At 34.8% G+C, this 22,061-nt stretch overlaps 1 protein-coding gene across 1 annotated transcript in view; it reads left to right on the top strand.

Moving 5' to 3' along the window:
- Window positions 1-11,983: 11,983 nt before the first annotated feature.
- The window catches only part of LOC103679176 (transmembrane protease serine 11C-like), a 50,369-nt gene continuing 40,291 nt past the window's right edge, over window positions 11,984-22,061 (top strand). Inside the window, exons 1-2 of the mRNA XM_008708693.1 lie at window positions 11,984-12,039; window positions 19,889-20,007. Coding sequence (XP_008706915.1) covers window positions 11,984-12,039; window positions 19,889-20,007 — 175 coding nt within the window. The remainder of the gene's footprint in view (window positions 12,040-19,888; window positions 20,008-22,061) is intronic.

Genomic DNA, 22,061 nt, shown 5'->3' on the forward strand with positions numbered 1-22,061 from the left:
TAAAATTAAGATAAATAAGACGTAGTACCTACACTTTAGACACCCAGAGATGGTAGTGTTGATAAACATACAATATAACTTGATGGATGCAATGGTGAAGGATAGGATATTTATTACAGGGTAAAAAAAGCAGGCGGAAGGTCCTAGAAGATTCAGGAGAAATCTTTTCTAATATCAAAAGTGAGTCTTCCAGCGCATGGATTTGCCATGAATAATAATTACTCTGCAGTTTGTATGAGAATGAAACAAAGAACTTCTCAGATTATTTATCTAAATCTGTCACAGGCTCTAATTTACACAATTCAATTCCTATTTTCCAGTTTGCTAAACAATAAACAGTTCAAACAGAACCAAAACAGGTTTTTTTCTTTATATTTTTCATATGTCTATATAATCCAAATCCCAAAACACAGTCCTTCTCATTTCTGATCAATCACTTTGATTAATTTCCTCTGGGGAAAACAGGTCTTTTCCCCACATATTTCTAGTGATTAATTTCTATAAGAATCAGCTGTCTTTTGAAGGAACAGTTCCCTTATCGAGAGAAATACTTAAGCAGAAGCTGGATGATCCCCTGCAGAAATGTTTGGAGGATTTCTGCCATGGGTCAGGCTTAAAAACATCATTTCCATGGTCTCTTCCAGGCTAAGGTTCTACCCATAATAAGGAAATAATTTTGAGGGAGCATAAGATCGTCGAGAGAAAGAGGAATTGCCGAGCATTGGGACATTGGTTGCTTAAGCTGGTGCACAGCCATAGAACAAATCATCTAGAATAGGACAAAAGTAGAAGAAGGGAGACAAGTCAGAAGAATCTTGCAATAATCCAGGGAAATGATGGGATTTACTTGGATTGAGGGGCTAATAGTGAAGATGGTGAAAAATACTTGAAATTCAGGAAATATTTGTAGAAAGAAACAGCAGAAATTACCTTTAGACTAGATTCAGGGGCTGAGGGAAAGGGAGTGATCAAGAATGACTTAAATTTTGGGGCACCTGGGTGGCTCAGTTGTTAAGCGTCTGCCTTCAGCTTGGGTCATGATCCCAGGGTTCCTGGATCAAGCCCCACATCGGCTCCCTGCTCCGCTGGGAGCCTGCTTCTCCCTTTCCCACTCCCCCTGCTTGTGTTCCCTCTCTCACTGGCTCTCTCTCTCTCTCTGTCAAATAAATAAAATTAAAAATCTTTGGGGTGCCTGGGTAGCTCAGTCATTAAGCATCTGCCTTAGGCTCAGGGCGTGATCCTGGAGTTCCTGGATCGAGCCCCACATCAGGCTCCTCCACTAGGAGCCTGCTTCTTCCTCTCCTACTCCCCCTGCTTGTGTTCCTTCTCTTGCTGGCTGTCTCTGTCAAATAAAAAAAGTTAAAAAAAAAAAAAAGTTTCTTTCTGGGGCACCCTGGGATTTGGGCTCAAGTCACGACTTAGGCGCTATGAAATCAAACCCTGAGCACACACACCCCCCAGGTGGAGTCCCCCTGTTGGGCTCAGCACCGAGTGTGGAATCTGTTTATCCCTCTCCCTCCCTCTCTTTTCCTCCCCTCTGTCCCTCCCCACTTCACTTGCACAGACATGTGCGCACTCTCTCTCTCTCAAATAAATAAATAAAATCTTAAAAAAATGAGTTTCTTTCTGAATCTGTTACATTGGAATTGTACAAACAATTAGGTTAGACAAACAACTATAAACACATATCTGTAGCTCAGAGAAGAGATTGAAACCAGAAATATCAATTTGATGGCATTTACACTTTCAGGGAAGTTGGGACAAAAGCCATTTGGATGACTGGAAGAGAGAATGGGAAATGTAGTTTTGAGATAATAAGGAATTATCTTGATGACCTTGAGAAATATCCTGATGTCTTAAGATGAAAAAAATTATTTTAAAGACAAAGAAAATGTGTTAAATTTGATTTCATTAAATTAAGAACATTTTGTTACTCAAAAGACACTATTAAAGGGTAAAAAGGGAAAATGACAGAGGGAAGATATTTGCAATACATGCAACTAAAAAATGGCTCATATCTAAAATGTATAAGGAATGACTACAAATCATTAAGTAAAACAACTCGATAAAAGAAAATGGACAAAAGATTGGAATTAGTTACACCAGAAAAAAACTGAATGGCCAATAAATGCAATAAAAGGGGCTCAATCTTACCAGAAATAAGGAAAATAAAAAATGAAGCCATTATAATATACCACAATAAGACACCAATGGATAAAAATTGAAAGTCTAACAAATTCAAAAACTGGCAAGGATGGCATAATATAAACTGCTTTAAATAACGGGGGAAATTGGCATTATCCGATAAAGTATATCAATGCATATTTTATGATCTAACAATTCTACTCCAACGTGAATATGTTAGAAATGGGCGCACATAAGCAGGAATATTCAAAGCAGCGTTATTCATAATAGCTAAAATAGTGGCAACAACAAATGGCCATCAGCAGAATGAATAAGTAAATTCTGTTATATTCATACGATGGACTATCCTATAGCCATAAAAATGAATAAACTAGAGCCACATTTAACAAGGATGAGCCTTAAAAACACAAAGTTAAACAAAAGAAGACGGTCATTAAAAAAATACATACTATTCCATTTACAAATGTATTGTTTAAGAATTCATTTTTACCAAACTGAGGGCCTCAGAGGGGAGGGGGGTGGGGGAATGGGATAGGCCGGTGATGGGTAGTAAGGAGGGCACGTATTGCATGGTGCACGGGGTGTTATACACAACTAATGAATCATCGAGCCTTACATCGGAAACCGGGGATGTACTGTATGGTGACTAACATAATATAATAAAAAATCATTATAAAAATTAAAAAAAAGACATCAAAAAAAAGAATTCGTTTTTACTCATGAAAAACTATTTCCAAAAAAAGCAAGGAATCTATTACCAAAAAATAAAAAACAATGTTCACCTTTAGGGAAGCACGGTAGAACTGTACCTAAGAAGGGAAAGGCAGAGAGCTACCGGTTTGTTAGCAAACTTCTATGGATATTTGCTTTATAGTAAGTCATTAAGTTGTACATTTATGTTTTATGTACTTGCCTGTATGTGTATTTTTCACATCTCTGATACAGAACAATTAGTATCCTCAGGCATGGTGAGGGAAAGCAATCAATAATTCTCGGGTCATTCAGAAAAGAGCCCTTGTAGGAAATATATGAAACTTTTTAAAAAGTATGTATCATTGAAGATAGCAGAAAAAGCAATTTTTTTCCTGTTCATGATCCACATTAATATTTGCACTGACTTTTTATATATTTAGCAGGATTGCCTGTCAACGTTAACAGTGTTAAGAAACATTCCTAGTGTGCATGGTACTATTAAATTATCTAGTACTATTTCTTCTGCAATTAGTTATTTTCCGAAATATAAGTTTGAGGGTAAAAAAGATGTATATAATCCCATGTTGTAGCAAGAGACAAGCTCAAATGATTCAGAGATTGTAAAATAATTATACTTGCAATAATAAAAAAGTAAACAAATTTTAAGTAGAAAAGACTGAGTTTGTGTGTGTGTGTGTGTGTGTGTGTGTGTGTGTGTGTTTGTAAATAGAATACTTGTGACAGTCTTTGGAAAAGTACTTACAGATTCAGTGACCCTAAGTTTTCTTTGCTGGTAATTTTCTGCCTTCCCATTTTCAGTCCCTCTCTAAAAGGGTTACAAAATCAGGACTAGCATTCTATAGCCTTTATCATTTGCAGTGATCTGATACAAAAAGTCTTGAAATAAGCATCCTTTAATATTCTAAACATTTCCATTTTTATGACTATAGTAATTTATTTTCCTGTTTTGGTTTTACTAGTCAAAAAAAAAACAGGGTTTCCTATTAGCTGTTTCTTGACTTGATTCATAACAGAGGAAGAAAACTATCAAATCTATTGGCCAACTCTATGACTTTAAGACACTAACATATGCTCAGAAGAGATAAATTCAGTAAAGTCTTTGGATATTACTAGATGTTTGGACTCATAGCAGGGAATATGTCAGAATTTTGCCTAAACCTATTTAATGTAGCTTTCTAAACTATCATAGACTTATAATTCTTAAAAGTAGGTTTTACTGCAGGCATCCACACTGAAGAGAAGCTTTAACATGATGTCAGAGCCTTATAGATACATTTTAGATGACAACGATATAAAGGAAAATTTGGTAAACAACAATGATACTATTAGTCTAACTACTATGGTCTAGCATCGGATAGGAGTTTCACATTATCAGACATTTTTTTTTAAAGATTTTTTTTATTTATTTATTCGACAGAGATAGAGACAGCCAGCGAGAGGGGGAACACAAGCAGGGGGAGTGGGAGAGGAAGAAGCAGGCTCATAGCGGAGGAGCCTGATGTGGGGCTCGATCCCATAACGCCGGGATCACGCCCTGAGCTGAAGGCAGATGCTCAACCGCTGTGCCACCCAGGCGCCCCGATCAGACATTTTTATATATTGTTATTTTTAGAAAAGGAAAGATGAGGAAATAAGCTTGACTCATAATATGATCTAATAGTCACATTTAGTTGAAGAAGCAAGTATGTTCCTTTAAAAAGTTGTTTGAACTCCAGGTGAAATGTCAGACGTTAATTGAAGTGACCAAGCCCACACAGTAGGAAATGACAGCAGACAGCTCAGTTGCTGGTTCTCTGACTCAGACCAAAGCTCTCCGTCCTCGTCCACCACCTCTCAGCAGTCATTTATACTATTCCTCCACTCACAATGGTCTATTGAAGGACCATGGTGGACCATAGGCACTGTTTCCATTTCCTTATCTGCGAGGCTTCAAAAATGATTTTCCCTACTTTACAGGGTTTTACTTCGAGTAAACTGAACATGATAATAAATCACATGAAATAGACCATATAAAACTTACTAAGAAAAAAGATTTAAAAATAAACTGAGCCAAAAAGAAATTTTTAAGTGGGAATTTTGCTCCGAAGTCATACAACCAAGTAATTTATTTCACAACCAGCTATACATTTTAAAAACCTATTTTATATTAATCCTTATTTTAAGCAAGATGTCTTTTTCTAAAGATCTAATCACACTCAAAAAGGTTATGACCCCCTTTAGCAGAAAGTGCAAAATCCTCTTACATTTGCAATTTTCAATCCTATTAGGTGAAAGACTTCAGTTCCTCCCGTCTGGCTGGGTAATTAAATAAAGGCCATCTCTTTTTAAAACAGATTGCACTGAACTCCTTTTCAGAATGCCAGACAAAACCTGATCAGGAAAAATTAAAGTGCAAAAGCTTCAAAGTTCACACGCTCTTGTTACCAATCATCTACATGTCCTCATTAAGTGCAATGAACATTAAACCTCTCTTTCTACACACACAGATCAGGCAAAGTGCTTTCCTTAAGTTAGTAGGGAAAAAAGTAAGTTCTCATAAAAATACCTTCAGGATCACTTTCTTTTATGAAAATAAAGCATACCTTCAATATTATGAAGTGAGCTTTAGTTATATGATTATAAAACTCATTTGGGTAGAACCTATGAAGTGGAGACAATTTCTCCGAATTCTAATATAAATGCATTTAAACTGTGGTCATAACATTTTAGGCCTACCCTGCTACTAAAGTCTATGGATTATCCAAAAAGTCCTGTATTCTGTTAAAACTTGCTCCAGATAACAGTTTCATAAGGATATCTATTTTTACCGACAGTTTTGTTAGGATACTCCCACATCTGCAGATTTGTTGAGTTACCCCAGTTAAACAAATGTATTCACAGTCTCTTCACTTGACCAATTTTGAAGTTATGCTTTACTTAAGAAAATTTATTTTAATCTAGAATTTACAAATATTTCCTAACTATTCTACTTCATTGGGGGTATTTGCATGTGATAAATGGAAACCATAGAAGCAAAAATTCATTTTTTTCCCAGGAATTTTTTGGAAAATAATGTGTGACAGTGGACCAAGCAAATACTGATACTCCACTGATACTGATACTCCACTCCCTGAAAGTATGAAATGAAATAATAAGAGTAACAGTAACGATGATAATAATTATAATAGTTAATATCTATGAAGCATTTGCTTATCACCAGATCTTCCATGTAATAAACCCAGGAGAGGTATTGTTACTACGGCTATGTTTAAGAGGAAGAACCTAAGGTTCAGAAACATTTAGTAAAATGTCTGAGATCACAGAGCTGGTAAATTTCAGAGTTAGGATCTCAAGGCAGTTTTTTCAGATTCTAAAGCCTGTATATTTATCCTTTAGAAACTAATCTTTAGCACAATTTGAATTTGGCATGTTATTTTTATTTTCCAAACGCTGAGTTTTCAAGTTAAGAAGCAGACTATCTAAACACGATTTCCTCTACATTATAATGATAGTCATGCTTTCACTTGTGCCCTCTGCATTACGAGAGCCACCATGTTTGATAATCAAGATTTTCAAAAGTTATTATGTATTCACATCTCTTATTATCAACAAATACACACTGGCTCTAATTCAAGTCATGACACTCAGATGGTTTGGCAAATTTCTTTATGTTCTTCCTCACGTCTGTCTAGACACAGTCACACTCTCAGTGTGATGGTACAACACATATGCCTCCTTTTAGAACCATGCTGCTTCCATCTGTAAGCACTGCATAAGAGCTGGTCTGCTTTCCTTTCTTTCCCAGGCTCAAATATGCCCACAGTGCCCACGAAGCCACTCATAAGCCTCACCACGATGACACCTATCTTCACATCCAGGCCACAAATGCTACCATCTCTGGAGATTTCCTAAGCTTCTCCTTGGGAATGATGGAGATGTCTGTGCAGGGGCAGAAAAAGTGGCTTCTCAGTCTTCCCCAAAACCTGTGTCACACGTTTTCCTAACAGACGATTCTGATGGGGTTGTCCAAAGTCTCAAGAAATGGCTCTTGAACATTTTATTCAGTTTTTATTAATCATCTCTTCCTTAACATTTCACCAAACTCCTCATTATAATAAGATGTTCTGCTTTGGGCTTTGTCTCCTCTAACTCTGAGAGATGACAGTCCCAGGGACCTGATGCTTCCCTTGAACTTCCTCTGGGCACTGCCTCCAATAAACTCCCCCCTCTAAGAGAAAGAAAACTAAAGCTTGCACACGTATCAGTGTGATGAAAAGCGATGCTGAGAGGGAACATAGGATGAAGGTAGGAGGGGTATTAGTAAAAGCTTCTGGGCTTCAGGTAAGTCAGCTATAAATAGTGTTCTACTAAAGTTTCAAATGACTGTATCTTTCTCTGCACATGTGGTTGACTGAATCACATACTATCTGCAATTCCTAAACTTCTTTTCTAGTTTTAATGCTGTCCTGACTTAATACCACTCATACTCGTATTTATCTTAGGCCACCTGAAAAATCCTGCTTTTGCTCCTATTCTTATGATTTATGCCCTTTTCATGGGGTGAATTCACTGACATTTTGTTTGTACTGAACAGGCTTAGGATGCAACCCTGTTTCTTTTCAACCTTAAATATATCACTTTCTCTCTACTTTTGAGAGTCAGAGCAATATAATAAGACATAAATTTTAAAGAACTGTTAAAATCATAAGCAATAAAGATTTTTTTAAAAATCAACACTTGTTCCAAAAATATGTTTATACCACCTACTTAAACTAATTGCAAAAAAAAAAAAAAAAAAAAGCTTTAACATTATTATCCAGATGTTAAAGTCTACCTAATTTTATTATTCTGATTAAAAAAAAAAGAAATCCTATTTGGTTTGTAGCACTTATCAAAACAAGAAAACTTTTCTTTTCTAAAACTCTGAAGATTTCACAATCCCTTCTCTAGAACTTTTTTATATAGACTTGTCAAACTTGTTTTATATAAATTCCCTGTAACTTCATTTCTTCCCCCCAAACCTTGCTTAGGAAACATGGGTCACAGCATGAAATGTCCTTAATTTTACAGTAATTCTTACCCGTGGCGGAGATTGAAGTGAAGACTTCCTTTCTTCTCCTCTAATTCTAGAGAACCGGAGATAAGTGTGACTTTTCATTTCTTCAGAGTTTCATATAATCTGGGGGATAAATGCAAGCATAGAGACATATAGTTGTAGGACCCTCCTCAGTGGCAACATTAAGAAAATAAGAATAACGCTCTCATGAAAAAGAGCTCTCTAATTAGAGGGATTCTTTTACCCTGCCTCCAAAAAAAGAGATTTTTATTACGTTGCTCTAAAATATGTTCTTAAATTTTAAGCATAAAATTGAAAATTTCTAAATAATTTAAAAGTGGACCAAATAAAAAGATTCAGTAAATGAGGCAAAGAAATGGAAGGAATAAGAACTAGAGGGCCTACAATCTATGAGAATATTCTTCAGGATAATGTTTGTGTGAAGCGAACTAGAAATTATACATCAACTAAAAGAAAATATTTACCAATATGTGAGTATATATTTTCAATTATGTATGCACATATGGAAAAGTTCAATAGGATCCTACATTTTGACATACTGGATTTTAATTGCTCAGGTAAGTTTTAAACATTTAAAAAAGCAAGCTTTGTGTTATGTGCATTTACACATTAGGTTTCTTATGGAATTCAATAATATTGAATGGTATAATCATTGGGACTGAGAAGACAAAAATATACAGCAATTGACCTCGTTACCAGCTTAGGTCATAGCTTTCTCATGAAATTTACACAATCATGCAACACACATACACAAACTTTCCACAAAGTCCTCATGGGATTTAAATTTTCAATAAATTAAAATGCAGTTGACTTTTATCTCAGAATTCCCAGCATGATGCACAACAGATAACAGACCTTCAATGAATGCTGCCAAAGGATTGAACGGAATGAAAGTTAAAATTCAATTACAGTTAAAGGGAAAATTGCATTTCTTCTCATAGTAGATGGACTGCACGCATGCCTGTGCTCTCTCTCTCTAAAATAAATAAATCTTAAAAAAAATAATGGGAAGGAATTAAATTCTTAAGAAAAGTGACACTGACAATTATATCAATTTTCACTATTCTCTTCTAGTTTTCTTCTAAACATAAAAATAATTTTACTTGGTTTGTTGATTCGCAAACTGGACCCTATACACAGAGGGCACAAAATGACAGAAGGAAGAGGCAAACCACTCTAGAACAGTGGATGGCAGTACTCCAGACTGGTGGATGCCAGTTTTAAGAAGCAAGGGAACTTACATATGAGGTTTGTCTTAGGCACCTGGTCCAGAGTAGATCTCTACACCACAGGCCAGAATCTTAGCAGTTTACATAGAGGCATTAACTGGGTTCAGCCACATATCCTGTCCAGAAAGTTTCAACACATTGTTCTCTCAGGGCTGCAACCTTGAATATGGCTCCCACTGTGGGAACCGTGGACAGAAGTTATGGTGCAAGGATGTGGGAGGGGTAAGGAGCCTCTGATTGCTGACTCTGCGCCAGGCTCAACTCAGTCTCACCCTCTCCGTGATCTCCTCTAACATTAATACAAAACTACTTTGTATTCTGCCTTATTCACTTTATATTTTATCTTTAACATCATTTTATGTTGCTTCATGGTAATTACCAAAAGATTTTGAGTTTTCACTTAGTTTATATGTCATTGTATCAGTTAATACTGTTTTAAAATTAGTTTTTAAACCTTTCTCATTTCAATCCTATGGTTGGTTATTTTTAACAATAGCTTTTAAAGTGGACACTTAGAGTTATAACATGAAAAAAAAACTTTGTTTTTTAAAGTGCTCTAGTACACATTATCATGAATGTTAGATATAGAGGGAAGACAATTTCAGACATATAAAATTATGGAATTTAAAAGGAAACTTAAAGCTGTAACTTCCTTATAACCTCTTTCTATGGCATCTTTGTTCTATATAATTTCTTAGAGCTACTATCCTATGTCTTTCCTTAATACTTCTAAATATCTCACTCTTCAAAAACAAAAACTTTTCTGAAAACCTCTTTTCTGTATAACTTAAAAGCTGCCTCAATTTTAAAGTTTACACCCAAACTTGCTACTCTAGCTGATATATTTCTTTGCAATAAACTGACATATGCCCCCCACCAAAAGTAGTTTTCTTAATTATGTCTCTTTCAAGCCCCCATTCTGCCTAATGGTGGTAACTATTTACTCTATTCTTGGTAGATTTGGTCAGTCCAGGGTTTTTCCAGATAGTCTGGGGTTTTCTCAGGCAAGTTACCATATTCTTTCCCATTATCTAAGTTCCAGGCATTATAGCTTACATAGTGTCAAAGCATTCAGGCTAGGGGGCTGACCTACAGTCATCATTGTCCAGACTATCCTCTCCAGAGAGGCACATTGCCCCATCAGATCTGCAGGCATTATTAGCCCTCCTCACCTGTCCTCTCAGAGGTTTGGGTTCCCATTTTTATCTCTGATTCAGACTTAACAAATCATTCTACTAACTACTGTCACAGTTTCCAACAGGTCAACCAGCTTTCTCACATTTTCTGCACACTTCTTAGAGGCATTGAATAAATGGTCCACTGTCCCCACTACTCTCAGTCACCACCAAACTAAGCAAAATTACTTCAGGTTCTCTCTGCCTCAAAACATTGTGAAGTCTCTCTATTTAAGGGCTTAACTACCATGATGGCACAAGTAACTCAGCAAGGTGCAAGATCCCAGGAGTTTGTGAGCTTCAGATGACAAAGCAGTTTATTTTGAGATGTCCACATGGAAAAAGTAAGGATTGAGCTAACTGTAAAAAATGATTAAGATTGGGGCACCTGAGTGGCTTAGTTGGTTAAGTGTCCAACTCTTGGTTTCATCAGATCATGATCTCAGGGTCATAAGATAGAGCCTCATGTTGGGCTCTGCACTCAGTGGAGACTCTGCTGGAGATTCTTTCCCTCTGTCCCTCCTCCCCACTCTCTCTCTCAAATAATAAATAAATCTTAAAAAAAAAAAAAAAGAATGAGTAGGATTTACAAAGACAAATGAGAGTGAGAACATACTGGATATTTTGAAGACATGGGCAAAAGCATAGAGTCTGGAATGCTCAAATACAATCAAGATGGAAATTTTTAAAGAATGCAAATATATCTTTCTGATCAACGTCCTATTAATAACTGATAGAAGAACTACCATTATGGTTCTTTTTCATTCTAATGCAAATATAATTTCTCTGATTATCTTTCCCTTTACATATTTGGGAAGAAAGGGGGTAGCATAGGTAGAATAATGATTCTACTTGATCATCTAATAAGGTTAACCAAGGAAGACTTCTCTCCCAAAATAACTAGATTCTTCCTTACTGCTGGTCCCTGGCCTCTGGCAAGTTCTTTCTCTTCCAGATGGCTAAACATTAGGATGTGTCCTATCTAACCTCCACACCAATATCTAAATTGGCTGCTAAGAACAAGAATGCTATCCAAAACTTGAAAGATTACTGGTTAAACCCATATATATATTTAATAAAAAGCAACACCCTTTGAATTTCAGGGCACATACAAAAAAAATTTTAATGGGTGCCAGTATTAGGACAGCAGTAAAAATTTCATGGAGACATTCATGAGAGGATGATATATGGGTTGAAGGAAGCTGAAGACAATTATAAATTGGAGAGCATTCAGACCCTAATGGAGGGTTAGAACTTGGAGAGCCATTGGCCTTCCACCAAAAAACAATAAAGAAATTGCCACAATCTTTGGAAGTGGTTTCTAGAAAGTGAGAAGAGCAGCCACTTGTCTCCAAATTCATGAAATGCGAAACTGAGAAAAGACTCACTATCCTTTTCAAGCCAGGTGACCCAATTGCTTCCTCAGTCACAACAAATGAGAGTTTTAAATTTTGCCTCCACTTGGTTCATAGGATTATTTTTTATTTATGGAGCACATGTCTTACTAATATAAAATTAATTAGTAAGTGTTCAGAAAGCGCTTTGAAGAGGAGGAGTTATATGAGTGCTAAGTATTATCATTATCATAAAACACATAAAAGTCACAGAATTTCATAAGCTAAATAGGTGGCAAGTGACGGTGTCACACAGCACTCGAGGAGAAGATGGCAAAGGGACAGTCTCCTCAGAGACAGCACGCATGGTCACCACTGCAGAACAGGTAGGCTGAAGGCAGCTGGGCGGCAGGAGGGCTTCCCATTGCTCCTCAGGGAAAGTCTCTGAAGGGATCAAATTAGTTAATTTCATTTGTATTTTAAAATTCTTAAAAATAACAATTTTCATAAAAATAGGAGCAATATATATCTCAAATAAAAGAAAAACAAGAATGATTAACATTGATAAATGTTAATCATTAGAATCTGGTTTGTTAATTTTTGTGAGAAATCTTTCCAGCAAAATTAAAGCATTCATGAAAAGTATGCTGAAACTGCTGAAGTAATATTGGGGCATTTTACTCTTAAAAAGAATTTCATTTTGAAAATCGAAAGCATACAAGATAGTTTTTTGTGTCTATTTCTAATGATGTATGCTGACAATAGAGACATTAATATTTATGTTCACAATATGGTCTTTACCTTTAGGATGTGGTAGACAAAAGTTTACGTCTTGATTTTTAATTTTTGAAACACCACAATGCTTCACTGCTAGACATTTTTAGTGGTGTGATTTAAAATTTTAGTTGGAAAAAAATATTTGTGAAAAGGAAAAAAATTTAAAAAAAAATAAAATTTCAGTTGGAAACAAGAATAGGGGATTTCATTTCTTCCCATTAGCTGTGCCCTATGCTCAGATAGCAGTTGGCCTGAAAGTCAAACAAACGTGCTGAGTTGTTCCATGGTACACAGATGAACAAATAATTTTTATGTTTTGATTCTTAAGCTAATCAAAATAAGACAAAGATGAAATGCTCACATACACATGACGGTGTTTCCGAGCACTCCAACAAAATGAATGCCTTGATAAACCCACTGAGCCTGGCCCATATTTTTAATAAAATCTTCAGACAAATTTTCTGGTAGCTGTATCTTGTCAACATCTAGATTCTAGCTGAACAGTTTAATATATTGTGCCGAATAACTTCACAATAAACAGATTTAATAATCAGTCACTTTACATATTCACGTTAATATTTAGCTTAATTAGCTATAAGAGAATCCCAGAAATATTTTCCAAATTGTTACTGTTAATCCTTATGAATTAACAAAAAGTCTAGTAAAAATGTTTTATCTTGGCTCTAACATGTTTTTATGTTCATGTTAAGTCACTCGACTCCTTGTGCTCCATAAACAGTATGTGAGAAATAATATGTGGACAGACTCTGGTTTCATCCATTCAAAGAATTAATAAAATGTACAACTCACCAGAAAGCCACTTTTTTCTAAAGTCGCTAAATAATCCTCAATATCATTACCATTTTATTGTTGCACCTGAACGGCTTCAGGATATACTTGGTGAATAAATAAAACAATTTGAAAAAATTAAGGCATGTTGCTGAACGCAAAACAAGTTTTTCTATTGTTCATGTTAACTACACCCACCACCCAGTTTCCATCAAATAAGTAGTCTATTTTCAACCAACATTCCACATAATAATACTTTGGGAAAATGGAATTTAGATGTCTGGCATTGTTTTTAGAGGAATTTTTTAAAGAACTGAATATTGACAAAGTTTAATTTTCCTTTTGAAATCAGGAATACATACACATGCACATGCATGTGCACACATGTGTGCACACATGTATACACACACACACACACACACACACAGGGGAAACTACCTTCCAAATTAATAAAACACTTTGCAAGTAGGAAGGACTTCTGCATCTTGGAAAACTCAGGTAAGAATGACAGAAAGACTTAGTTCATTTGCCTTTAAAATTAATTTTTATGCATTAACCAAAATTTTACATTTGCAAATCAAGAGTTTGGCTGTAAGATAAGTAAGAGTTACATGTTAGAGTGGCCTACTCAATTTAATTTTCCTTCTAGAGATCAGATAAGAATCCTAATCTTATCTCAAACCCTAAATATGCTGATAATAACCAAAGAACAAATCTCTGCCTAGAATGCTTATCTTTCCTAGGTTTGAAAGGTCCTGAAGAGAAAATATTGTCCTTCATGTCCTCTTAAAATTAGGAAAACAGAATGGGTGAGTTGCAAAGTTCCTTCCAGTTCCAAGGGGCTATATGTCTCTCATTTTAGGAACTTTATGCTAGAGGGAAGATTGAAGTTAATCTTCCTATTAAGCAAATTCTTGTTCACAAGAATCACTTTTATATCCACTTATGACAAGAGGAAACAATAAAGTATATCTGTGTTCCTAAAGGGTGGATTATTGTAGAATCACCAATATTCAAGTTTTTTAACCTACAAAAGCAGCATTTTTTTTTAGATAGTTCAATCTATTAGAAGGACACAGTTGAGATGAATAAAAAATATACTCCAAGATTTTGCCACCAATTTCATACTACAATCATCACGTTTTCATTGAGGCTTATTCCATGGCAAGCTGTACTGAGTAAAATATACAGGCATATATATTAGGGTGTGGAAGAGGCTGCTTTAGGATAACAGAAATTTAAGTTACCAGGGTTTTACCATATAATTTAGTCATTTATTTTTCCCCCAAATTTTAAACACTCTTCTAGACTCAGTGAGTTGGTCAGATTGTAAATATTTAGAGGAAAACACTTTTCATAGTGAAGTGTCTTTGGGGGATTTTTATTTTATTATGAACAAAAAATGTTCATGGGCATCATACTTTCATAGAAATATTAAGATATTAATTTTTACGTGCAAGATGAAAACATAATTTGGAATATATTTAAATGGTCAAAGTGGTTTTTAAGTAAAATAAAATTTCTAAAAACATAAGGCTTGAAAATTTCACCTGCATTGGATATCCAGTTAATATTAGCTCTTTAGGGAGTATCATTTATTCAGGGAATGACTATTAAGTAACAAAAAATAAATTTTTAATAGGTATTTGATTCCATTTTCAAACAAAAATCAAACAAATGTAGGTATTTCAAACTAATCAATATTTAGTATGGTCATTTCAATGTATATTGATATGGATATATGAAACATACGTATATACAAACATACAAGCATACATGGAATGTTGTACATATGGGTATATTGTATATAAAATGTAAAATATATAATATCAAGTATATAATATAATCTAAAAAAATGTTACTGACTGAATTGTGTCCCCTCAAAATTCATATGTCAAAATCCTAACCCCTGGTAACCTCAGAATCTGACTGTATTTGGAGATCGGGTCTCTAGAGAGATAATCAAATGATAAGGAAGTCATTAAAGTAGGCCTAATCCAGTATGGCTGGTGTCCTTATAAGAAGAGGAAATTTGGACATAGACATAGACAGAGGGAAGACCATGTGAAAACTGTGGCCATCTACAAATGAAGGAGGGAAAGTTCAGGAGCAACCAACCTTGCCAACACTGATCTCAGCCTTCTGGCCTCTAGAACTGTGAGAAAATAAATTGTGTTGTTTAAGCCAGAAAAAAAAAAAAGAGAGAAAGAAAATAAGGACACAGATATGTACAGAGGGAAGACTATGTGAAGACTTAAGGAGAAAAACAGTCATCTATAAGCCAAGGAGAGAGGCCTCAGAAGAAACCAAACCTGCCAACACCTTTATCTCAGACTTCTAGAATCCAGAACTGTGAGAAAATAAATTTCTATTGTTGAAGCCACCCAGTCTGTGGTACTTCGTTATGGTAGCCCAAACTGTACTACCAGTATACTTGCAAACAAGTATAATAATATAGTATACAAATATATAAAGCAAAACTAATATTTTACAGTTCTTGCAGTCTACATTTATTAGTGATCTTGTCCATCATTGTATACCCCTTGCCTAGCACAATGTCTTGCACATAGAAAATGCTTAATAAACATGAATACAATAAATTACTTAAACTTGTAAAGAGGCATTTCTTCCACCCACATTTTGTGTGCTCCAAAGAAAAACATTTAACAATATTGAAACATAGATATGTTGGAATAAAGTAGACTCCAAACTCATAAGTAATATGATAGTTTATTCTAAACGCTTTTATTGTTATTCTCTTACTCTATCTTTTTTTCCAAACTGTGTATGTCATCACATGCCTCTAACAATCCCATGAGTCTATGAATAATGATGAATAATCTCCCAGAGCTTCTTAAAGATGTTTTGGTTAAGGTATTTGAAAGGCAGACTTGAGCCCTAAAATACTCATAATTACACTAAATGTAAATTGTCTAGACACACCTGTAAAAGACAGATATTAACAAAATGGATTTAAAAATACAACCCAACCATATGTTGTCTACAAGAAACTCACTTCAAAATAACAATATAGGCCATTTATAACTGCACCAAAAATAATAAGATACCTAGGAATAAACTTAACCAAGGAGGTGAAAGACCTGTACTCCGAAAACTATAAAACATCAATCGATGAAAGAAATTGAAGATGACACAAAGAAATGGAAAGATAGTAAGTGTTCACAGATTTGGAGAACAAATATTGTTAAAATGTCCATACTACCCAAAGCAATCTACAAATTTAATGCAATCTCTATCAAAATATTAACAGCATTTTTCACAAACTAGAACAAATAATCCTAAAATTTGTGTGGAAACAAAAAGACCCTGAATAGCCAAAGCAATCTTGAGAAAGAACAAAACTGGAAGTATCATAATCCCAGATTTCAAATGTACTATAAAGCTGTAGTAATCAAAATATTATGGTACTGGTACAAAAATAGACACATAGATCAATAGAACAGAATAGAAAGCCCAGAAATAAAGCTATAATTATATTGTCATTTAATCATTGATAAAGGAAGCAAGAATATCCAATGGGAAAAAAGACAGTCTGTTCCACAAATAGTATTGGGAAAACTGGACAGCTATATCCAAGAGAATGAAACTGGACCACTTTCTTACCCCATACACAAAATAAACTCAAAATGGATTAAGGACCTAAATGTGAGACCTAAAACCATAAAAATCCTAGAAGAGAGAACAAGCAGTAGTGTCTCTGACATTGGCCATAGCAATGTTTTTCTATATAAGTCCCCTGAGGCAAGGGAAACAAAAGCAAAAATAAAATATTGGGACTACATTGAAATAAAAAGCTTCTGTACAGCAAAGGAAACAAACAACAAAACTAAAAGACAGCCTATGGAATGAGAGAAAATATTTGCAAGTGACATGTCTAAGAAAGGGTTAGTACATCTATCAGCAATTTTTGGAAAAAACTTAAAATAATTATGGATATATGCAACAATCTGAATGAATCACCAGAGAATTTTGCCAAGCAAAAAAAAAAAAAAACAAAAAAAAAAACCCAAAATCTAAAAAGTTGCATATTGTAGGATTCCAATTATATAACCTTCTTGAAATGACAAAATTATAGAAAAGAAGAGACTAGTGGTGCCAGGGGGTTAAGGAGGGTAAGGGGACTGAAGGCAAGTAGATGGGGCTATAAACAAACAAACAAACAAACAAACAAAAATAAAACCATGAGGGACTCTTGTGATGTACATGTTAGATGTCTTGGCCATATCACTATAAATATCCCAATTATGATACTGTACTATAGTTTTGCAATTTGTTACCATTGGGGAAAACTGGGTAAAATATACCAGAGATCCCTCTGTATTATTTCTTGCAATATGTGAGTCTAATTGTCACAAAATAAAGCATTTCATTAAAAAATTTTGAAACACAGATACACAAACTTCACCTCTTCCTCTGTCTCCTGTAAGACAACTGACCCAGTGCCTTTAATAAATCAATGTCATGAAAAATTTTTAAACGAGGGCAGAGTATTGAAACTGTTCTAGATTTTATTTTTTTTAAGATTTTATTTTATTTATTTGACAGAGAGAGAGACAGCCAGTGAGAGAGGGAACACAAGCAGGGGGAGTGGGAGAGGAAGAAGCAGGCTCCCAGCGGAGGAGCCTGATGTGGGGCTTGATCCCAGAACACTGGGATCAGGCCCTGTGCCGAAGGCAGCCACTTAACGACTGAGCCACCCAGGTGCCCCTGTTCTAGATTTTAAAAGATAAGAAGTATAACAACCAAATGCAATGTGAAGATTTTTATTTGACTTCTGCTCAACCAGAACAACAAAAAAAATGTAGAAGACAATTGAGGACAACTAGAGATATTTGAATATGAACTTGGTAATAGAGGCTGTTTAGGAATTATCAGTAATTTCATTAGGTATTACAATGCTCATATTTTTTAATATCCTTATTTTTAGAGGGAAAATAAAATATTTAGGGGTGAATTTCATGACCCAATTATTTTTCTGCAACTACTTTAAAATGTTTCAAAAAAATAGATGAAATATTATAAGGTGTTGACTGTTCTTAAATCTGTGTGATGGATATATGGAGGTTTATTAAACTATTCTATTATAAAATTTCTCTTGATCCCATTCCTTCACCATGTATAGTCTCATTTCTTTATTACTTTTGTTCAGCAAAATCTTTGAAACAATGGTCAGTGGTCACTGTTTCCGGTCCCTCTCCTTCCATTCTCTTTGAAACCATCTCTAAACATTCTCTTCCCCTGCCACTAAAACTTCTTGCATCAAGGTCATCAATTACTTCTATAATGCTAATCCAATGGTCAATTTTCAATGCTCATTTGCTTATCTTGAGCTATCAGCAACATTTGACACAGTTGTTTCCCTTTCTTATCCCTGATACACTTCTATTGGTTTCCAGGACACCACTTTCTCTTGCTTTTCCTCCTACCTTTACTAGATGCTCCTTCTCACTCTCCTTTGCTTGGTCTTCCTCTTCTTCCTAATCTCTTAATATGGGAGTGCTCCAGCAACCATATCCTGGTCTTCTCTATCTATACTTACTCCCCTGATAATCTATTCTAGTCTCAGATCCTAATCTATACATTGAAGAATGCCAAATTTATATTACTATCTCAGACTCTACCCTACCAACTCTATAGTTAAAACGTATCCAAATTCAAACCCATTTCATTTCCTCTACCTCTGCCACTCTGGTCTAAATCAACATCATCTTGTGCTTGAATTATTATAATCATTTCCTATCGTGTGGTTCTGCTTCTGCCTTTGCCCTCTATTAATTTTCTTTCCACAAAGCAGTCAGGGAGATCCCATTAAAAAATTAGATCAGGTCATCATAGTGTTCTGCCCAAAGCCCCCTAAAACTCACATTTCACTCAGAGAAAAAGCCAAAATTATTACAATGACCCACAGAGCCCTGTATGACCAAGGCCTTGGTACCTTTCATAATTACTGCCTTATTACTGTTCTCCTCATTCACTGCTTCAGTACGCTGCCTTCCTAACATGCCCTCCTAGGCATACCTCTCCCTCATGGCCTTTGTGGAGTTGTTCCATCTGCCTGGGACATTCCTGATACCTGTATGGCCAACAATATCACCTGTTTCAAGTCTCTCAGATTTTACCTTCTCAGTAGGTCTAACCTAACCACTCTATTTAACATCATATCCTGCTACCATCATCTCACACACACTCCCACATTTCTGATCTTTACCTAGCTCTACTTTTCCTATGCACTTAAGATCTTTTTACCAGATCTTTTTACCAGATCTTTATCTTATTTATTAATTATATACATCAATATATATATTATTTATTAATTATACTTTGCTATCTCCCTTCAGTAAAATGTAATCTCCATAAGGAAAGAGATCTCTGTTCCTACTACTGTGCCTAGACCGTAGTAAAACATCTATAAGTATTTGCTAAATGAATGAATTTTGATTTTAATATTACATTATTCATATGTGCTGAAAAATAAGCAGACCAAATATTACATTTACTAGTTCTACATGTTGTTTTCCAAGCTCATCAGTCCATTGAATCCATAATGTAAAATAATTCATTTTATACTTCACATCATCTATATTTATTTCTGAGAGTGTCCTATATCTTGCTCATATTAACACTTGCTTTCCTGTTCTTTCTGCTCAGAGAGACAGAGTCAAATACAAAAATGAAACTCACAACATGTGGAAAGATTACCCTAGGTATCTTAATGCTGGTTATTGCTGCAGTAGTCATTGGACTCATTGTTTATTTTGTCACTTATGGTAAGTACTCATTGTGTCTGACTTTCTAATCACACAGAATTATTGAGTTTATTATTGGGAAAATGAAGAATTTTGAGAATGGGGAAGGAAAGAAGTCAGACAAGATTATTTAGCAGAGAGAATTTCTTAAGGTTAATAATATTGACTGCAAACTTCTTTAGTGATCTTTGTCTTAGGGCATTCTAAATCCAGTATTTGGTGAACTCTTTTTTCAATTCCTGCTAAAGATTTGGGTTCTGGGAATATGTTGATTAATAAGCCATATTTCCTGCTTTTGCTGAACTTATAACTTTCTGAAGAGATAATCAATAAGTTAACAAAATAAAAGCCCAGAATATGGGATTCTAAGCTAAGATTTTTTTGTTTCAAAGCCTATAATGTTTTTAATAAATTTTTTTAATAATAAATGTTTTCTTCTCATAAAATTCTTCCTAAAAACTAGAATAGTCCCTACTATTGAGGGATGAAATCTACAAATACAAATTTTTTATATATTTTGCATAAAATACAAAAAAAATATGGGTTCCTCAAGATCAATCTTTCTTAAAAATAGCACTTCGTGCCAAATTTGCCATGTGCTATTCTTGTCACTTTCTTTAACCCACTATTTTCTAACCTTTTCAAGAATGAGCGCCTTTTTATAAGAAAAAATATTTCTACATTCCCACAAGAGAATACTTTGTTGAATAAGAAAATAAAGACAATTATAAATTTAGTAAATCTTTAAATTAACTTGTATTTAATTAACTACATCTACCTATGTTTGAAAATCAGTAATACATATGTGTACAAGAATCATCACTTTTTAAGTCTAGAACAATGCCTAGTGTATATATAAATATTTTTTCCTAGAAGCATCTTCTGCTGTCACCATGCCCCTATTCTATAAAATTCATGGCTCATAAATTGGGAAGCAATGCTTTAGAACATAGTAGTATTTTCTGAAAAAATACATTTAGAAAAAAAGCTGTCTAGCTAAGTTAATGACCATTCCAGTTTATAAGAGGAAAATAATTTCCATAAAGACTGAGTTTTACACAGCGGAGTAAAGAGGGCATCTCCCCAGAAGCTATTTATACTGTTATGCTTCGTCTTCCATGCACACCCTTCCTAGGCACACATTGTGTGGACACGATCATTAGGTAGATTGTAATGCCAGCTGCTACCACTGCCAGACCAAAAGTCATAGTCATGGCTTATGCCCATAAATCTTTGAATAAGAGTGATCACTCAAGATATAGACACAGAACCTGCTGCCTTTCATCAAAAGAATAAAAGTGCCAGACACTGGAAAGAAGAAAAGATATTTTAAGAGGTTATCTTTGGACATAGGCGTACCATAAATTTTTTATACTACTACAACCTCCCCAATATGTGAACAATACATGTTTTCCCCCTCATGTCAAGCTGACTGATGGACTTCGAAAGAGAAACCAGTTTCAGGAAAACCTAGAAGGAAATTGGTTTTTAATATGTACTAAGTTCCTAGAGCACTAAAGCTAGATGCCAAATTCTTAACCATTCAAGTAAGGACCTAGAGGAGTCCAAATGCAGTTAATGAAGTAGAAAAGGAAGAATAGCAGGACTGGGTGAGTAAAGGGCTTGGGAAGAGGGAAGGGAAAAAAATCCTAGCTTTAAATCAAGTTCACATTTTGATTAATAAATAGATCTGGGTTTTTTTAATTTCTGAATTGAGAGCATGTTTTGCAGTTTATAATGACCATAATACTATTTGTTACTAAAGGATTTAAAACCAAAATTTTTTATGGTTACATACTATAAAATGGACTTGTTTGAAATATCAGTTTATATGTGTGTGTTTGTGTGTAATCACCACTTGCAGTTTATTCTAAAGCAATATTTTATACAGATATGTTTAGTGGGCCTAGAAGAAACTACCTATATGGAAATTAATATGAGTTCTAATATATTTAAGAACTCACTCTTAGAATTACTCATAGTAATACCTGTTTCCCAGAAATTATAAACTTTAGCAACTTAAAAACTTCTTAAAAAGAAAAAAATCCCAAATTAAATACTTCTGCATCAGGATA

This window comes from Ursus maritimus, unplaced genomic scaffold (genome assembly GCF_017311325.1).
Source record: "Ursus maritimus isolate PB19 unplaced genomic scaffold, ASM1731132v1 scaffold_8, whole genome shotgun sequence".
In the NCBI taxonomy this organism is placed as follows: domain Eukaryota; kingdom Metazoa; phylum Chordata; class Mammalia; order Carnivora; family Ursidae; genus Ursus; species Ursus maritimus.